At 42.5% G+C, this 20,150-nt stretch overlaps 1 protein-coding gene across 1 annotated transcript in view; it reads right to left on the reverse strand.

The window, feature by feature from the left end:
• Positions 1-20,150, reverse strand: part of ZFC3H1 (zinc finger C3H1-type containing) — a 134,700-nt gene that overhangs the window by 46,706 nt on the left and 67,844 nt on the right. The window contains 13 exon segments of the mRNA XM_030214825.1: positions 1,005-1,103; positions 1,106-1,238; positions 2,048-2,239; positions 4,852-4,976; positions 4,979-5,043; positions 12,294-12,410; positions 12,412-12,476; positions 12,725-12,810; positions 12,813-12,851; positions 12,983-13,094; positions 14,974-15,082; positions 15,354-15,356; positions 19,551-19,682. Coding sequence (XP_030070685.1) covers positions 1,005-1,103; positions 1,106-1,238; positions 2,048-2,239; positions 4,852-4,976; positions 4,979-5,043; positions 12,294-12,410; positions 12,412-12,476; positions 12,725-12,810; positions 12,813-12,851; positions 12,983-13,094; positions 14,974-15,082; positions 15,354-15,356; positions 19,551-19,682 — 1,277 coding nt within the window.

Genomic DNA, 20,150 nt, shown 5'->3' on the forward strand with positions numbered 1-20,150 from the left:
GTATCCTAAGCGGTGAGTTAGGATCCCTCCCCTGCACCAAGTAGAACTTGCAGCCCTCCAAGCGGTTTCGAGTCAAACTTCGGTTGGACTTACCACTACTGGCTGCTCCTCCCAAGTCCCCAGTCTCCAAAAATCTTATCACAGATGAGAAAGGCTCAGTATTGATACTCTGTCCCACACTCTGCAGCAAACATTTTTCTCTTTCTTTTTTTTAGGTTGTTGTGCTAGAAAAGGAGAACTCCACAGGAAACAGGGGAGAGGTGAAGGGAGGGAAACAGGGGAGAGGTGAAGGGAGGGGGCACCACAGACAGGGATCTGAAGACCTCCAAAAGCTCAACTGGGGACCAGATGACCATGAGCAATCACTCAGAACCAAAGTGAAAAGTATGCCCATCTACCTGCTGGAGATAGAGGAGCTGGACTGGATGCCAGGAGATCTCAGTTCTCTACCTCTACCTGCTAGTTGATGGACACAACTATCCCACAGGTTCTGGAATAGTGGAAAGCTATGTAATGGAAATGCTATTTTTCGAACTGAGAGCAATGTATCCCACTGAGAGGTGGACAGAGTAGACAACTGTTATGCCACCCTGCCATAGGTCTACCTCATTACTGAAGGCAGTGTCAGTACTATGTGCAGCTATGCCACTAAATTAGAATAGCCAGTCAATTTACCAGAGGAGGAAACTCTCCCCTTCCTCCCCCCAGACCAGCCACAACTCATGACTTCAAAAGCATACAGACTTCGGACAGGAATGCAGCTGCAGCATTAATTAAATCAGTCACTGCTTCCACTGGGAAAACAACCAAGGTCTGATCAAGTTTGTTTGTTTTTCTGGCTTACCACTAGTAAAAGCTGACAGACATGCAAGTCTCCAATCAACCTAATCCTAGAGATCCCACAACATGAGTTTTGTCCACAATCAGAAACACAAGGGAACCTGAAAAAGTTTTTTTTTGCAGAAAGGAAATAAACCATACTGCAACTGTAATCCTTTCAGTACCTTCAAAAAGCGCTAGCAGCATATCAGGATTAGTCTTCACACATTGTGATGTTTTCCATGGAATTAAAAATGGCTCTTTGCTCACAAGCCTTGAGGGGTGGTATTTGCTGAATCATAAAGTTTTACAGGAAGCGTATTAAATTCAACAAGGTGTACAAAGGCCAGCCAAGCCAAGCAGCGGTCTTGTGCAGTAAGGCACTCAGCTATGACCTTATTAGTTGATTTCAGTGCATTCTGTGAAAAACAAATACAAAATGGAGTCAGAACTAAAGCCATGACACAGAAGCACCTAGCACTGCAACCACATCTGCAGGTACACTTGTGATATATTATTCTCTCCAGTGTGAGAAAAGTCAGGTTTGCATTTCCTATACAAAGGATAGAGATTTATTTATGTTTGGAGGGAGAGGATGGATTGAAGTGCAGAACAGTTTTCACCGATTCCATCAGTTTGTCAAGCCCACTACGACTAGAGTCTTTTTGTGTTGTCCCCTCTTTGGAATTCCCTCCCCAAAATATTACTCGAATCTGTTTATCCCAGGTTCATATCACTATTGAAAACGTACCTTTTCAACAAATCTTTCAACGTGCAGTTTGGCTGCAGATAATGCTGTAAGGGTTTATTAGGGCTGCAATCTCCCTCCCTTCCTTTTTATTGGCCAATACTATTTTTTTCCTTTAGGGACCCTACCCTTACCCCAACCCCTCCTTGTCTATCTATTCTCCTGCTCTTTCCTTTCAACACTGGTGTTCCTTTCCTGTTTATTTTGCTTTTATTGTTAACTGCTTTGTTATTGTTAAAGGCAAGGCAGTATTATCAGATCAAGTAAACCATAGCCATCGAATACGTAAGCTGGGCAAGTCACTTAACCCTGCATTCCCTCAGGTACAAACAGACTGAGTTCTCCAGGGACAGAAAAATACCAACTGTACCTGAATGTGCACTGCTTTGATAGCTTTCAGGCTTGAAGGCAATATATAAGAAATTAAGTTTAAAAAGTAAGCATTTAAGTAGTGCCAGTGGGTTGAACACTCGTACTGACCTGTAATAAGGCAACAGCATTTTGCTGCCTTCCTGTGAACAAACTTAATTGAATTCGAAACAGCAGAACTTCTAATAGCTGAAATGAGAGATGATCTGAACTCTTGCCGCCCTCTGCTGCTTCCATTAGAAACTGCAGCATTCTGCCACAGACATAGTCTTTGCCATCAAAAGTGTTCTCCAGGTTCAGATACTGATTGAGACACAAGATACAGATTACCAAAATTTGATAGAAGTAGTGTAGTATATTTCCCCATATTAGAATGAAGTATGAAAATATGCAATTAATAGTCAATATGTTACGTCACAGGTTCCATAAAAGTTTATCCACCAGTACAGCAAGGTCATGCCCTGTTCTAAGAATCTCCCTCATTCCGATACTGGTACAACACCAGTACTTCTCTCCTTAGATGTATATACGCTGCAAAAGAAATGCTCTATAGTTCTGGCTGTCAGCGTTTCAGTATGCTGCAATCAGGAAGCAGGACACATTTTGAGAAGAAAAATAGGCAAGTTGATATAATATGTAGGAAAAAACCACTTCTCTAGAAAATCACCACCATCATCTTCAAGTACGATGGTCCTCAACCCGGTGCTTGGGACACACACAGTCAGTCAGGTTTTCAGGATATGCGCATTCATTATGGGTGAGATAGATATGCGTAGAATGGAGATCAGAATGTAAATCTCATGTATATTCACTGTGGATAGCCTGAAAACCTGACTAGTCACTTAACCCTGCATTGCCTCAGGTACAAACTTAGATTGTGAGCCCTCCTGGGACAGAGAAATATCCAGAGTACTTGAATGTAACTCACCTTGACCTACTACTGAAAAAGGTGTGAGCAAAATCTAAAATAAATAAATATAAATAAAATAAATGGTTAGGTGTGCCCCGGGGACTGGGTTAAGCCTCTTCTAGTATGGAAAGGATTGCTTTTTTTTTTCCACATTGTAATGGATAATGAGGTAGAACTGCATCCCACCCTCTACTCCCCCCAACAAATAGTCCAACCTTCTTTTTACTTACATAAACAATTCACGTTGGCAGGGAAAAGTAGTGGTTAGTGGAAACCCAAGACCTGGATTTAAGACCTACTTCTGCCAACGAGACTGCTTATGACCTTGTATTGACCACTGCCTCAGGTAACCACTCAGACCAATGGTTCTCAACCCAGTCCTTAGGGGACACAGGAGCCAATCATTGTTATCCTGAAAACCTATGAATACATAAGATCTTAATGTACTGTCTGCTTTATCCAAATCTAGTTCATGAATATTCATTGGGGATTACACGAGTAGCTGTTTTTGACCCGAGAACCCCTGACTCCAACTACGTTTTCTAAGACAGGGACCCAACTGTGTGCAATTTGTCTTTCAGTGACCTGGTATAAGTGCCTAAGCAATTATACAGTTTCATTTAGCTTATTCTAGTATTTGCTAACTGCCCTTCAAAGCACTATCAAAGCAGATCATACATTTTTAAATTAAAATATATATATATATACCGTGTTTCCCCCCGAAAATAAGACCTAGTAGAGGTCTTGCTGCAATTGGAAAATATAAGGCCTCCCCCAAAAGTAAGACCTAGCAAAGTTTTTTCTTTTAAAGCAGGGCCGCCGAGAGCCGGACAGGACCCTCCCCCCCCCCCCCCCCCCCCACACACACACCCGAGGTCGCCCCCCTCCACCCGCCCTCCGTCGCTACCGGAAGTTGGAACTAACCTTAAACGCCTCCTTTCACACCTTTGCACTCGCAGCAAGCAGCAGCAGGGCAGACCTCTCCTTCCCTTCCGTGTCCCGCCCTCGCCTGACGTAACGTCTGCGAGAGTGGTGCACGGAAGGAAGGAGAGGTCTGCCCTGCTGCTGCTTGCTGCGAGTGCAAAAGTGAAAGGAGGCGTTTAAGGTTAGTTCCAACTTCCGGGAGCGACGGAGGGCGGGTGGAGGGAGGGCCCTGCGACCCTCGATGTTTCCCTGAAAATAAGACCTAGCGCGTCTTGGGGAGCAAAAATTAAGACAAGACAGTCTTATTTTGGGGAAACACAGTATATCTATACATAACATTGATAAGGTTACCCAAAATAGTGTAACTAAAATGAAAGAAGTATATTGAGTTATTTTCCAACAGCGCCCTGCACAAACAATCCAGTGAACAATGGTCTAGTGGATGGACTGGGACCAGCAGGACAGTAAGAGAGAACTTTCTATAGCTCTCAGGCAGTGTAAAGTTCACAAGGAGACAACGGACATGTGTGTGACAAGGCCAGTGGATGGTTATCAATGAGCGTAGAGATGGCATAAGATATACTAATACACAGAAATAGTAAGACCGCAATTACATATAAAGACCGTTGCCAACATTAGAGGATTTCATGACATCTTGGATAGGACTGAAGGCCTTTTGATTTGTATGTCTACATATATGCTGTCAAATGAAACAGGGAGGAGCGTCACCTTAACCATTCTGGATTAAAAAGCCAAATTAATCAGAAGAAATACTGCAATCAGGAAGCAGATATCTTAGGACAGCACCCAGAAAGTTACTACAAAGTCTGAAGTAAGTATAACCTACTTAACACAACTCTTCCATTCTCTGATTCCCTAATGTGGCTGTGTCACATGAACTTTATCTTACCACAACATCACTTTGTATTTGTTCACACCGGAGCCTGCAAAGGCCTCTCTGGTACTATGTAAGCCACATTAAGCCTACAAATAGGTGGGTAAATGTGGGATACAAATAAACAAACTTCCATCTGAAGTTACTCATTTCTAATGTGGCAGAGTACAAGTCAGAGTGACATGCTTACCCATCCCACCAAGTTTGGTAAGAAGGAGCATACTCGACTGCTGTATCGCACATCTCTTGCACCTCCTCCTTGGTTCCTCTTTTGGAGAACAGTTTAAGGTAACGACACCAAATCTCTGGATATCTCTATTATGCTCCAGTGCTCGGGCCAAAACATTTAGGGAGGAGTCCAAACACTCCGAAGAGGATCTGTAAATGAATCAGAAAAAAGTAAAGGAAATGGGACTTGATTATACCGCCTTTTGTGTGGTTCCACAGAACACAGAGCAGAAAAAAAGATTAATGAGACTCTTATGAAATCTACATTCCAAATATGAGATGCTAACCCTCTTTGGTCACTGTTTAAAATATAAAGCAATAATTCACCTTAATCGGAAAGCTATAGGAAAGTTAGGCTATTTTTGTTGCCATTTCATAAGGTTTAACCTCAACTGTTCTGTAAAAGCTTCTTGCTGTGGACTATGCTGCTTTGAACAATATGATTTAATCATTTTGAGTCAAAACTGTCACTTAAAGAAAACATACAAAGACTTAAAAAAAAAAGTGTTTTACTTGAAAGCCCTTTCCAATTCTTAAGGGATTTCAGGCACCAGAATGCTCCAGGTCCTGCTCACAAAAATCAAGGCAGTTTTCCAAACCATTACAACTGCTATACAATAAATAAATAAATCTTCTCAACTGAATGACCAACTTCTCAGCACTAATGTAATGTTACTTGTCCAGTTTCTTAGATAAAATTTCAAACTTTTTTTGTTCAGCTAAGAGAATATTGGTTATCAAACAGCATCTAGTTACATTAACCTAGCAGGTTACTACCATAGAAGTGCATGAACCCTGATGGGAAATTTAGTGGTATAGAAGCCCTAGTTTGATTTGGCTTTGATGTCAGAGGTCTGCATATGCTATAAATCAGATAAAAATACAAGACAACCCCAGAGCATTTATCATAGTTTAATTTACACCTCAATCTAATTAATGTTAAATAGATTTACAATTTTTTGTGTTTGTTTTTGTTACATTTGTACCCCCGCGCTTTCCCACTCAGGCTCTATGCGGCGGGCAATGGATGGGTTAAGTGACTTGCCCAGAGTCACAAAGAGCTGCCTGTGCCGGGAATCAAACTCAGTTCCTCAGTTCCCCAGGACCAAAGTCCACCACCCTAACCACTAGGCCACTCCTCCACTGTTGCTACTATTTGAGATTCCACTAGCAACATTCCATGTAGAAGTCGGCCCTTGCAGATCACCAATGTGGCCACGCAGGCTTCTGCTTCTGTGAGTCTGACGTCCTGCACGTATGTGCAAGACGTCAGACTCGCAGAAAGAGAAGCCTGCGCAGCCTTCTACATGGAATGTTGCTAGTGGAATAGCAACATTCCATGTAGAATCTCCAATAGTAGCAACATTCCATGTAGAATCTCCAATAGTATCTATTTTATTTTTGTTACATTTGTACCCTGCGCTTTCCCACTCATGGCAGGCTCAATGCGGCTTACATGGGGCAATGGAGGGTTAAGTGACTTGCCCAGAGTCACAAAGAGCTGCCTGTGCCGGGAATCAAACTCAGTTCCTCAGTTCCCCAGGACCAAAGTCCACCACTCTAACCACTAGGCCACTCCTCCACTCCAATGACAGCTCAGACTCGACACATATAATCATTCAATATATAAGAATGTAAAATGGCACTTCACTTATGGAACGTTGGTTCATATAGTTACATCTATTCTAATTAAACACTTGCTCCACTAAGCTAGGACTATTCCACTGGATCTGAATTATAGTGTTGTTCAGACAGCATATACCAATTAATTAATAATTGATCTGAAACAAAAACGAGTGACTCAGAAGTCCCACAATTTCCACTGGGTTCATCAGAAAAAATAACTCTGGAGGATGTGGTAACAGCGATTAGCGTATCTGGGTTTAAAAACGGTTTGAACAAGTTCATGGAGGAAAAATAGTCCACAGTCTGTTATTGAGATGGACACGAGGGAAGCCACTGCATGCCCCAGGATTGCTACTAATCGGATTTCTGCCAGGTACTTGTGACCTGGATTGGCCACTGTTGGAAGCAGGACACTGGGCTAGATGGACCATTGGTCTAACCCAGTATGGCTGTTCTTGTTCATAGGTAATAGCTGTACAGCTTACTACTGAGAGTCAAACTCACAAATGCCAAATGGAACTCTACTTTGTTCGCAAAACTCAGATTTCTAGAATTCCTAATGTACTTTTAAGAGCTTTTCAAAAAATGTAATAAAATTATCCTGAAATGCCTGTAGATCAGATCTACCTCCAGCAAGTCACAAAACATTCTTCTTGGTCGTGGTTACTCAAGGTGCAAGTTACTAATTCATAAGGACTATCAATCATTCTGAAATAAGAGCAGCCTGGCATAAAATGCTAGCTTAAATGTGTTAAGTTCACTACAGAGGGCAAAACATCTCCTCCTCTTCCTCTCCCCTATCAATACTTCCTAACAGTAACACACGAGGCTTTTTCAGATACACTACTACTTATTTCTATAGCATTATTAGACATACACTAACAATTAAGAGGCAGCCCCTGCTCTACAGAGCTTACAATCTCTCCAAGAAAGACTTTCTTTGACACTAGAAAAGGAGAAATTAGGTCTTATCTGAATTTTCTTTCCATTAGACCTTCCCACTATTACAAATCCCAGGGGACAGATGTATCCATCAACCAGCAGGTGGAGATAGCAAACCGAAAACTGAGCTGAGACATCTCTTGGCATCCAGTCCTGCTCCTCAGTATTTAAGCAGAGGAGAATAAGGAGAAACTCAATATAAACACAACAACCTTAAACAACTCGCTACAGACGAGCAAACGTGTGAACCTCTCATCTCAACTTGTAGAAAACAAGAGGTAAGTAGGAAGCACCAAGCAAGGTGATAGTCGTTATTGACCCATTACATCGCACCAAGCTAAACATCTCAGAAACCTCGGGCAGGCCTCTGAAACAGTGGGAAGAACTAACGTAAAGAAAATTATCAGATAAGACCTAAATATCTCCTTCCATTAGTAGCTTTCCACTATTCCAGAACCTGTGGGATGTTCAAAGCAAACTCTAGAGAAGGTAGGATTATGGACGCCGCCTACCTGAGGATTGAAGCCCCCCAAAACTGGCTTCCAGCACGCCACAACATCCACCCTGGAGTGCTCGACAAAGGTATACAGCATCAACCACGTCACTGCCTTGAAAAATTTCCGGAGACAGTAAGGTAGTCTCTACCCAGGATTTTGCTGTACGCCTCGTAAATGAGCCCGCTTCACAGAAAGCAAATAAGCTGACGCAATAGTCTCCTTCAGCCATCTCGAAATTGTGGGCTTTACCAAAATGCACAAACAGTATCTCCAATTTACAAAACACATTCTCGACTTCCAGATATCTAATGAGGACTCTACGCACATTGAGAAACTTCAAGGAAGAATACTGAGCCTTTTCGTCCTCTCTGTGAAAAGATGGAAGCTCCATAGATTGATCATGCCGATACCACTTTCGGAAGAAAGGAAATCAATAGAAATAGAATAAAATAAAACAAAGAAAAGAAAATAAGATACCTTTTTTATTGGATTAACAATACATGTTTTGATTAGCTTTCAAAGGTAGCCCTTCATCAGATCAGAAATAAGCAAATTTTGATAACAGGAGGGGTGGGTTAGGTGAGAGACAGGGAGGGCTGAGAGACGGAAATATGAATGATTTTCAGAGGGTGACAAAGCAGTGGAATTTCATGGTTTATAATGGGCTAGAAAACCCAGATCTTAATGTTAAGCCCTGTCTGGTGGGTGTCAAAATATTTAATCATTTTAACTTCAAAGGTCTTGCGTTCCTATATTGTTTTAAAGTTTCATTTCAGTATTCTCACCATAAAATTTGGTACAGTGTTCTGGTTTTGTAAAGTGCTGTCCCACAGAGGTAATATCCTGGTTGGCACTGGCAGTTTTCATATGATTCTATGTAAATTAAAGAAGGAAGAAAGGAAGGAACCAGGTGCAGGAGGACCCCCACCTCCGAAAAGTGAAGAAAAGGATCCCAACAAGAGAGCCTGAAGCTCCAAAACCCTACATGCCCACGCAAAACAGCCACCAATAACTCTGTCTTTAGTTTAAGCTATTTCAAGGCAGCCTTCCATAGTGGCTTTAAAAGGAAGTGCCTAAGGAGCTCAAAGGACTAAATTAAGGTTCCACTCTGGACACACAATGAAAGGGAGGCCACAAGTGGCCAGCTCCCCATAAGAATCGAACGATAGCCAAGTGAGCCACAAAAGACATATTCAGCTCCTGAAAACAGGCCAAAGATGCAACATGAACCTTTAGAGAACCCAAAGCCAATCCTTTTGGAAGACATGCCTGGAGAAACACTAGGATGTGTGCCATCTGAACAAAGACGACACCAGCTCTAAAACTTCCTCTACCCCACACATACGCCTTGGATGTAGAGCGTTTCCGAGCCTGAAGCAAGGTAGCAATGACCGAATCATAACCACTTTTTGTCTCAACCGAGCCCTTTCAATTGGTCAAGACCAAGGGGCACAGATCCTCCATAAGCACGGGTCTCGCTTCAGAAGGCAGTGTATCTGCGGAAGATGGAAATGACCCCCCATCCAACAGCTCCATGTGCCCACGGCCTCTATGGCCAATCTGGAGCTGGCAAGAATTATTCGACACCAGTGGCAATTCGATCCTTTTCAACACACAGCATACCACGGTCAAGGAGTGAGGCATATAAATAGTCTCCAGCCAGGGCTGCAGTAGGGGCATCAATTCCTATCAAGCCCCGTTCTTTCCAACGGCTAAAACTTGGGCATTTTGGCATTCCGTTTTGTCGCCATCAAATTCCAGAAGCAGAGAACTCCATCTGTCACTATCAGCTGAAAACCCTGGCTGGATAGATCCCATTCTCCTGGGTCCAAGAAGTACCTGCTGAAAACATTCACTCCATATTAAAGGACCCCACATGTTCTATTATAATCTGCTGGGAACTGTGGATCATGTGTAATATGTTTTTAAATAAGATGTGAGCTGCAGACCAGCAGAGATCTTTTCTGCCCAACTCATGAGAGGCCGCCTCCACCTCCATCGGATGACTGCAGGTCCACCTTGGTTGTTAAGCCACTGCCATCGCATTGTCAGAGAAAACTTGGGACTTCCAACAGAAAGGGAGTAAAGTGTGTAATGGCTCCTTCAACGATGTTTCCTCTGAATAGACTGAGGCACATCAGATGGGAGAAGCCCACTCTTGGGAGGTCTAAATGAGATCTCTTAGGAGCCAGAGTGGCAGCGGAGCAAGAAACGATGGTTCCTCTGAATAGACTGAGGCCACATCAGATGGGAGAAGCTCACTCTTGGGAGGTCTAAATGAGATCTCTTAGGAGCCGAGTGGCAGCGGAGCAAGAAGTGAAGCACCTTGCAGCAACTCTGATTGACCCTGCTTCAATAAACAGGTGTAGTGTAAGAGAGATATAAATTCCAGAGAAAACAAGATCCCGATGCAGCTGAATGCTCTATCAGGCCCCGAGTTGTAAAATGGCGGCTGTGTGTGACTGGACAGCGACTGCTCTTTGCTGCCATTCAGCGCCAAGAAAATGGCACCTGTTCCGGTGCTCTCCTGCCTCAAACTGCGCACTGGCCCTGCCAGAGAGCTCGAAGATGCTGGCATATTCTGATGTTGCGCTGAATCCAAAGATGTGCTGCCGCCAACCGTTTCCTCCATGTTCCATGGGATTCCCAGCTTGCATGCACTGAAATGCCCTGATGCCGGCCAGTGGGTCCCACAACAGTACCACCACTTACCTATCTCAGCAGAATTCGCCATTCACTCCCCGCTGTCACAAGTGCAGTACAACATAGTAACACAGTAAATTACAGCAGATAAAAAGACCTACCTGAACAGTCCATCCAGTTTGCCCAGTCACACTCATCAAATCATGATTAAACCAACAATAAATGTGATATAAAATGCTTGATCATTGTCTCTTTAGCATTGCTGAGACAAACCGTAGAAATACGCCTGGCCCTGTCATTAGGTTCCAACTACTGAAGTTGCCGTCGAAGCCCACTCCAGCCTATCCAAATCCATCTTGTCATTTGCGGGACACAAGACCATAAAAAGACTGCCCAGCACTGTCCTCACATTCCAAATTAAACGAGTTTCCATCAAACTACTCTTCAGCCCATCCTATACCAGATTTCCATATACAGGACCCAGAATGTACAATCTTATCCAGCATCGGCCTTAGTTCTTCACAGCTGGAGTCGCTATCTAAGTGCTACTCGACATACAAACACACATGCAACCATTTAAGTTTATACCATTCTTTTTCCAATAAAAAAAAAAAAAAACAAGGCGGTAAGTCAGGATCCCTTCCCTACACCAAGCAGAACTTGAAGCTCTCCCAAACAGTTCCGAGTCAAACTTTAGTCAGACTTACCACTGCCGGTTGTCTCCCCCAAGCTCAGTCTTCCACAATTCTTATTTACCACAGATCAGAAAAGCTCAAAACTAAACACTTTGTACCAAACCTTTTTCCTTTTTTAAGAAAGTTGGTTGTGCTGGAAAAAGAACTCCACAGGAAACAGGGGCGAGGTGAAGGGAAGGCAGAAGTAATTTCACAGAGCACCACAGCCAGGGATCTGAAGACCTCCAGATATGACAAGCCACTCTCAAAGCTCAATTGTGGACCAACTGGACCAGAAGCAATCACTCAGAACCAGAGGCTGAAAAGTGTGCCCATCCACCTGCTGGAAATAGAAAATACAGAGCTGGACTGGATGCCAAGAGAGAGAGAGCTCAGTTTTCTCTATCTCCACCTGCTGGTTGATGGACCCAACTATCACACAGGCTCTGGAATAGTGGGAAGCTACATAATGGAAACGACTACTTATTTCTATAGCGCTACTAGACGTACGCAGCGCTGTACACTTGAACATGAAGAGACAGTTCCTGCTCGACAGAGCTTACAATCTAATTAGGACAGACAAACAGGACAAACAAGAGAAGGAATTAAGGTGAGGATGATAAAATAAGGGTTCTGAACAAGTGAATAAGGGTTAGGAGTTAAAAGCAGCATCAAAAAGGTGAGCTTTTAGCTTAGATTTGAACACGGCCAGAGATGGAGCTTCACGTACCGGCTCAGGAAGTCTATTCCAGGTATATGGTGCAGCAAGATAAAAGGGAATGGAGTCTGGAGTTAGCAGTGGAGGAGAAGGTGCAGATAAGAGATTTACCCAGTGAACGAGTTCCGTGGAGGAATGTAGGGAGAGATGAGAGTGGAGAGGTACTGAGGAGCTGCAGAGTGAATGCACTTATAGGTCAATAAGAGGAGTTTGAACTGTATGCGGAACCAAGGTTAACAAGCAAAATAAACCTCAAAATACATAGAAAGCAAATATTCAAAGAGACTAAGAATGACCTACCCTTCACCATGGTTCAGATACTTGTACGCCAGTTTAATCCAAAGCTGGACATGCTGAGGATTTTCAAGCACACTCGCCTCCAGGTTGGAAATATCATCCGTCTCATTGTGAAATAGCGACATCATCCGACGTGACAACAGCATCTAGAGGGGGCACACTCTTTTTTGCGTTCCTGAAAGCAGGCTGCAAGGCAAGGACCAGTTCTTTACAAAATGGCAACTTCCTGTTTGCTCCCCACCCCCACCCCCCCTTTCATCCCAGAAAGATCACAGGCAATTCAATCTAGGAACGGAATCTTCAGGAAAAACTGTGGCCACGTCTTAGCCACCTCAAAAATAAGTTCATTAAAAAAAAAAATGTACTCCACATCTTAAGTGCAGTTTCTTTAAGTTAATTAATCAAAATTATCCTAAAACATGTTGCTATTAAACAAGGCTTTTCCTACCATGTTGCTTAGGTGCCGAAGTAGTTTCTTCATCACTGCTGCTCTCCGACACTGGTTTCTTCCAATACTTTGTTTCCACTTTCTCTTCTCTTTACAAGTTGTGTACGGAGGAGCTAGAAGAGATCAACTGTTTGCTTATTCCAGTTTCTGAAGCTGATAGCACACATGTATTTGCATAATTAAAATTTCTGTTCAGTGTACATGAAAAAGGATAAATATGCTCAAATCATATAGCATGACTTACTGTGACCTTTGCTTTCATTGACATTACTGACAAGGAGGACAGACATCTGGTCCATTGACATGCGATCCCTATTAACACCAAATAGTTTTTCCACATATTTTTCTGAAACAGCAGGATACAAGTCTGTGAAAATAGTTTGCATGGTCTCCACAATATAAAGTATTAAAAATGTTGTCATCTCAAACAATGGGTAAAGGTAACACTAACCGTCATCTCCATATATCTAAAGGGGTCTGAGCCCCTTTAAATTTAGCACAACACACTTATAACTGTTCTTCATGGGTAATTATCAACATGAACATCGGTAAAGCCAGAAAACTTTTTAATAGTTGTATTCTTGTATTAGTATTGTCTTGTAATGCCTATTTTTAATTTAGTAAGCCGCATTGAAGCTGAGCATTCTTGGGAAAATGTGGGGTAGAAATGTCATAAATAATAGCCTTAACTATATACGACAAAACATACCACAAGCAATGGATCTAAAGAGTGGTTTCTGAAAGCAGATCCTCCCCATGTCCTTTTCCGCTCTTAGACTGCTCTTCATTCACAAAAAAAAAAAAAAAAAACCCCAGCAGGTTAAGTCCAGATTGGGAAATGCTTAGATTGAATATATAATGGGGTGGAAGACTAAATTTTTATATGTATATTGCAGTAGGTCTGTATTTAGATTTAGTGGTTTGGTTTGCTCAGAAAGCAATAAAAAAATACATATTTTCCCCCAAAAAATTTATCTAGACAAAATTGTAGAGTCTCTAAGCTTGTGCGAGAGAGAGGGAACCATAACGAGAGAACTGCCAGCATTAACTCTGGTTATCGCTATAACATTTCTACGTGACAAGAATAGGTTAAAAACCGAATCACCTGAGTGTAAACATTCAAAAGATGATGTGGTCACAGAGTGGAGTTGCAGCATAATGGTTAGTGCAGTGGGCTGAGAACCTGGGGAACTGGGTTCAATTCACACCGTAGCTTCTTGTGACCCTGGGCAACTCACTAAGACCTCCTTTTACACAGCTGTGGTAATACTGACACAGCCGTGCTGCTCTGTAAAAAGGGGGCCTTAACCCTCCATTGCCCCAGGTACAAAACTTAGGAGACAGAGTCCCACTAGAGACAAAGAAAGTGCCTGCATATTGTACAGCGCTGTGCACCTCTAGTCATACTATAGAAATGCTTAGTAGTAAATACAGTATGATTAACAACTTGACACATGATAATCAAGGAACAGCTCAATGAAACTTTCAGCCTATTCTTGAGTAGAGAGGTGTGGTAGCCGTGTTAGTCCACTCTTAAAGGTTATCAATAGAAAACAAACAAAATAAAACATGGAAAAGAAATAAGACGATACCTTATGGACATAACTTAATACATTTCTTGATTAGCTTTCGAAGGTTGCCCTTCTTCGTCAGATCGGAAATAAGCAAATGTGTTAGTTGAGTAGTATATATAAGTGAAGCATCAAAGCATTTCAATGACAGTCTAGCAAGATGGAGTGGGTAGGAGGTATGCATGGGTACAAAGCATTTCATTTCATCCTGTTAGACTATCAATGAAATGAAATGCTTTGATGTACCCAAGCATACCTCCTACCCACTCCCATCTTGCTAGACTGTCATTGAAATGCTTTGATGCTTCACTTATATATACTATCCACTAACACAATTGCTTATTTCCGATCTGACGAAGAAGGGCAACCTTCGAAAGCTAATCAAGAAATGTATTAAGTTATGTCCAATAAGGTATCGTCTTATTTTCTTTTCCATGTTTTGTTTGATTCTATTGATAGCCTATTCTTGCTAATAGGAATGGCAGCAACTAAAGAATCCCCTGGAGATGGGAGGACATAGTTGATGTTTAAAAAAAAAAAAAAAAATCACATGCTTTGTGTTTCAGGAGAAACGATTGCCCACAAAAATCTCAAAAAGAAAACAAATTATTTTGCTTGCTTACAATTTGCATAAAGACAAGATTCATAACAACCTGCAGCAATACTGGATTTCTTCATCTGTGTTATTCTCTGAACATCCAATCAAGGCTAAATTGTAGGAAAGAATGTCCTGAAATAGTTGTTTTCTGCTCAGAGTGCAGTCTCTCATGTGCCTGCCTGGTGGTAATAGAAAGGAAGAATATTAGAGTGAAAGACAGGTCAAAAAGGCATAGAAGCATGAAAGTGGCAAAATAAAAATTGAAGCGTAAAAGCAGCAAATAAACAAAATTAGGAGTACTATTATACTCATGACAGTACATGCTAAATTGAGCATAAATTAATGGAGACTGGCCTTTCTACCAAGCCAGCCAGGGCAGTGAACATCTTTTTGCCCAAGAGGATTAAACCAATGGCTCACTCTCTGGGTCACTGATGCCATTCCACTGCCTATGAATCCAGCTGATATCTAAAAACAGCAACAAATATGTCTCGCACATTTTTGATGCCATTTTTCAGTACCACCAAATCAAATCAATAACCTCTAATCCAGCTATTTCAACCTTCTATTTAATGACACTTTCCATTTTTTAAGCAGTCACTCATAAGATACTTAATTTAGACTGTCGGACACCACACAGTGACACAGGCCTGAATAGAAGTTTACTAAACAGGAATGGAAAAAGAGCAACAATGTTTCCTTGAAATCTGCAGAAGATGAAGCCAGAGACTTGTGGTTTACCAGCAGGTGGAGACAGAGCAGTGAACTGAACTCCTGTCTTATACTAACTGACCAAGGTGCATACCGTCCTATGTCTATCTCCAGCAGGTAGTGGACAGTCTCTCACAAGCTCTTGGTCTCATCGCTGCCACAGCTGTTGTTCCAGGTTTCCTGTTCCAGTTGAGCTAGGGAGGGGGGGGGTATCTTGTCTGAGCGGTGTCAGCTTTAAGGGGTACACTCTGTGGTGCCAGGTCTCTCCACTACCCCTGTTCCCCTATCCAACCACTTTGTCTATTATCCTTCCTCACAGATTGATAAAAAAAGAAAGAAAAAAAAGAGAAACTAAGTGCAGTTTTCCTGCTCAGTGGCATCATTTTGGAAGGGACTGATACTTTTATTACACCAAGCTTACTTGCTTAAATGATATCAGACTTCTGATTCTGCTAATCTGTTGCCTCAGCTCAGCCTCTACAGGTGGATCCCTTCAGGAAAAGGGAGATGTGTGGAAGGTGTTTCTGAGGTGGATTCAATGGTCTTACCATCCCCTCCTTGCTCTGGACACTTTCCACAGCGTTACCTACTCATGATCCTGAGCTTCTAGAATCCTCCAACCCCTTCCTCCTTTTCTGAAATCACTGAAAAGGAAACTACACATCTTCTTTCCTCCTCGAAACTAACTACCTGTTCCTCTGATCCTATTCCCACCCATCTACTTAACACTATCTCTCCTACTGGCATCCCTTTTATCTGTCATATCCTCAACCTTTCACTTTCCACTGCGACTGTTCCTGATGCCTTCAAACATGCCGTAGACACACCACTCCTTAAAAAACTTCATTGGACCGTACCTGTCCTTACAACTATCGCCCCATCTCCCTCCTCGCTTTCCAATCCAAGATACTTGAACGTGCTGTTCACTGTCGTTGCCTTGACTTTCTTTCATCTCAAGCTATTCTTGATCCACTTCAATCTGGCTTTTGCCCCTTCATTCAACCAAAACAGCGCTTGCTAAGTCTCCAATGACCTGTTCCTGGCCAGATCCAAAGGGCTCTATTCTATCCTCATCCTTCTCGATCTGCTGCTTTTGACACTGTTCATCACAGCCTACTCCTTGATACGCTGTCCTCACTTGGATTTCAGGGCTCTGTTCTTTCCTGGTTTTCTTCTCTCTCCCAGCGTACTTTTAGTGTATACTCTGGTGGATCCTCCTCTACTTCTATCCCACTGTCAGTTGGTGTACCTCAAGGATCTGTCCTGGGACCTCTCCTTTTCTCAATCTATACTTCTTCCCTTGGTACTCTGATCTCATCCCATGGTTTTCAGTATCATCTTTACGCTGACGACTCCCAGGATCTACCTCTCCACACCAGAAATCTCAGCAGGAATCAAGGCCAAAGTATCAGCCTGCCTGTTTGACATTGCTGCCTGGATGTCTCACCGCCATCTGAAACTAAACATGACCAAGGGAGAAATTAGACCTTACCTGCTAATTGCTTTCCTTTAATCCCTCCGGACCGGCCCAGGATTGGACTGATGGGTTGAGCACGCCTACCAGCAGGTTGGAGACAGAAAAAAAACTCTGACTCTAGCGAGCCAATAGGAGCCCTGGTCATGTGACCCTAGCCTCAGTATTTTCTCAGTCTCCCAGCAGGTAGGAGTGAGCCCATTAGTCTCTCTTTATTGTCTTTCAGCTTTTTCTTTATTGTTGGCTTTATTCTGCTTTTATTCTGTGCCACAGGAATTCTTTGAGGCTTGTTAGGTGTTCTTTTCAGTTTGGTTGACTTTCAGCCTCAGGGGTGAAAACTCGGGTGTCCCGGGTCCCTCCCCCCTTGTTCCTCCCCACCTCCCTTATTATTTAATTCAGTTTCGAAGGGAAGGGTTGCCCTTTGATTAGCAAGGGGATTTTACCTTGGGGAGAGGCAGCCAGATGTAAAAAGAAGCTAAATTTGTTTTCCTGCCACGGACCTCTTCAGTCCCCCATTGATTAAACGAGCAGGCAGCTCTGTTACTGTCAAGTGTGTGTGGTGTGGCTGGTTAGCGTGTCCACAGCAGGGAAACATAAACAGTACAGATTTCTTTACCTGGTCTGGCTCCCATCACTGTTTGTTTCGGGGGATTTGTGTCCCAGGATCTACCTCTCCACACCAGAAATCTCAGCAGGAATCAAGGCCAAAGTATCAGCCTGCCTGTTTGACATTCCTGCCTGGATGTCTCACCGCCATCTGAAACTAAACATGACCAAAGACTGAGCTTATCTTTCCACCTAAACCAACCTCTCCTCCCATTCTCCATTTCTGTGGATAACACTCATCCTTCCTGTCTCATCAGCTCGTAACTTTGGGGTCATCTTTGACTCCTCCCTCTCCTTCTCTGCACATATTCAGCAGACTGCTAAAACCTGTCATCTCTTTCTCTATATCACCAAAATTCACCCTTTCCTTTCTGAGCACACTACCAGAACCCTCATCCACACTCTTATCACCTCTCGCTTAGACTATTGCAACTTGCTTCTCACAGGTCTCCTACTTAGCCATCTCTCTCTTCAATCTGTTCAAAATTCTGCTGCACAACTAATATTCCGCCAATGTCGCTATGCTCATATTAGCCCTCTCTTCAAGTCACTTCACTGGCTCCCTATCCGTTTCCGCATACAGTTCACTCCTCTTATTGACTTATAAGTGCATTCACGCTGCAGCTCCTCAGTACCTCTCCACTCTCATCTCTCCCTACATTCCTCCCTGGGAACTCCGTTCACTGGGTAAATCTCTTCTATCTGCACCCTTCACCCTCCACCGCTAACTCTAGACTCCGTTCCTTTTATCTTGCTGCACCATATGCCTGGAATAGGCTTCCTGAGCCGGTACGTCAAGCTTCATCTCTGGCCATCTTCAATTTAGGCTAAAAGGCCCACCTTTTGATGCTGCTTTTAACTCCTAACCCTTATTCCACTTGTTCAGTACTCTTATTTTATTATCCTCACTTTAATATTCCCTTATCTCTTATTTGTCCTGTTTGTCTGTCCTAATTAGATTGTAAGCTCTGTATTCTAAAAACTTTACTATTCTGTTTTAAAAGCATTTCCATTAATTTATTTACCATAGAAGTAAGATTTACCAGCCTGCAGTTCCTACCTTCTTATTTCCACTTTTGTGGAAAGGGACCACATCTGCTCTTCTCCAGTCCTCTGGGACCACTCTCAACTCTAGAGAAGAACTGAAAAGGCCAGCCTGCGGAGATGCTAGAACCTTCCTAATTTCCTTCAGTATCATTGGATGTATGACATCCGGCCCCATCACTTTGTCCACCTTTAGTTTAGCCAGTTTCTCATTAAGATAATCCTCTGAAAATCATTCAGAGACTACCACCCCTCCGTTCCTATTTGAGTTTGTCTTCTGCGGTCCTGCTTCCAGCCCTTCAGCTGCAAACACAGAACATAAATATTTATTAAGCAATTCTGCTTATCTGACCAAGGAGCATACCATCCTGTAAGACTAAGTTCAGTTCAGTGCTCACTATCACCACCTGCCAGTAGATGATCATAACTCACAAATATCTGGATTCACCTGCTGTGATTAAAGGAAAGAAAATCATCAGGTAAGACAATTTTTCCTTGTCCAAGATTGCAGAGAAATATCATGGAAGACCCAGAATAAAGAGCCACATAAAATCTAAGCATATCACTCTTTAGTATTTCTCCTTCTCAAGTTTTAAAGTGCACTCTTGTCTTCAAACCTTTATACTCCAATGAATCTGAATCTATAAGATGCCATCAGCCTCTGTGTTTGGAGAAACCTTACTACTAGAATTTAAAACGGTAAATAAAAGATCCCAGATAGAGTTACTACACACGCATAAAAAGCACTCTCAGTACTAGGGAATCCCAAAACAAGTTAATTGTATGACAAAGGCTGAAAAGAACTTACCACTGACAATCATCGTCATTGCATGTGCCAGTTAGATCAAAACGACAAAAACACTTTTTCGGCTCAATCATATTGCTGTAAGATACTGAACTGAGATAAAGCTTCTCCTTGGTTCGAAAATATGGACTAAACCTAAAATTATTTTTAAAAAAACAAAAAAAGACACAAAAATAGTTTAAGGGACATTAAGTCTATTTTTAACACTGGATACCACTGGTTTGGTACATGCAGTATAGCAAGGTTTTAATTAACAAACACTTAGAAATAATTTTCACTATCGGTAAACAAGATTCAACAAGAAAAATAGCACACATCCAATCACTCAGGGGATAATTTTACAAAGAACTGCCTAGTTTTAAGCAGTAGGAATGTGTGTAAATGACAGTATCCTAGTCACTTATGCAATTTTCAGCCTTTGAGAGTGGAGGAGTGGCCTAGTGGTTAGGGTGGTGGACTTTGGTCCTGGGGAACTGAGGAACTGAGTTCGATTCCCAGCACAGGCAGCTCCTTGTGACTCTGGGCAAGTCACTTAACCCTCCATTGCCTGCCGCATTGAGCCTGCCATGAGTGGGAAAGCGCAGGGTACAAATGTAACAAAAA

Source organism: Microcaecilia unicolor, chromosome 9 (genome assembly GCF_901765095.1).
Source record: "Microcaecilia unicolor chromosome 9, aMicUni1.1, whole genome shotgun sequence".
NCBI lineage: Eukaryota > Metazoa > Chordata > Amphibia > Gymnophiona > Siphonopidae > Microcaecilia > Microcaecilia unicolor.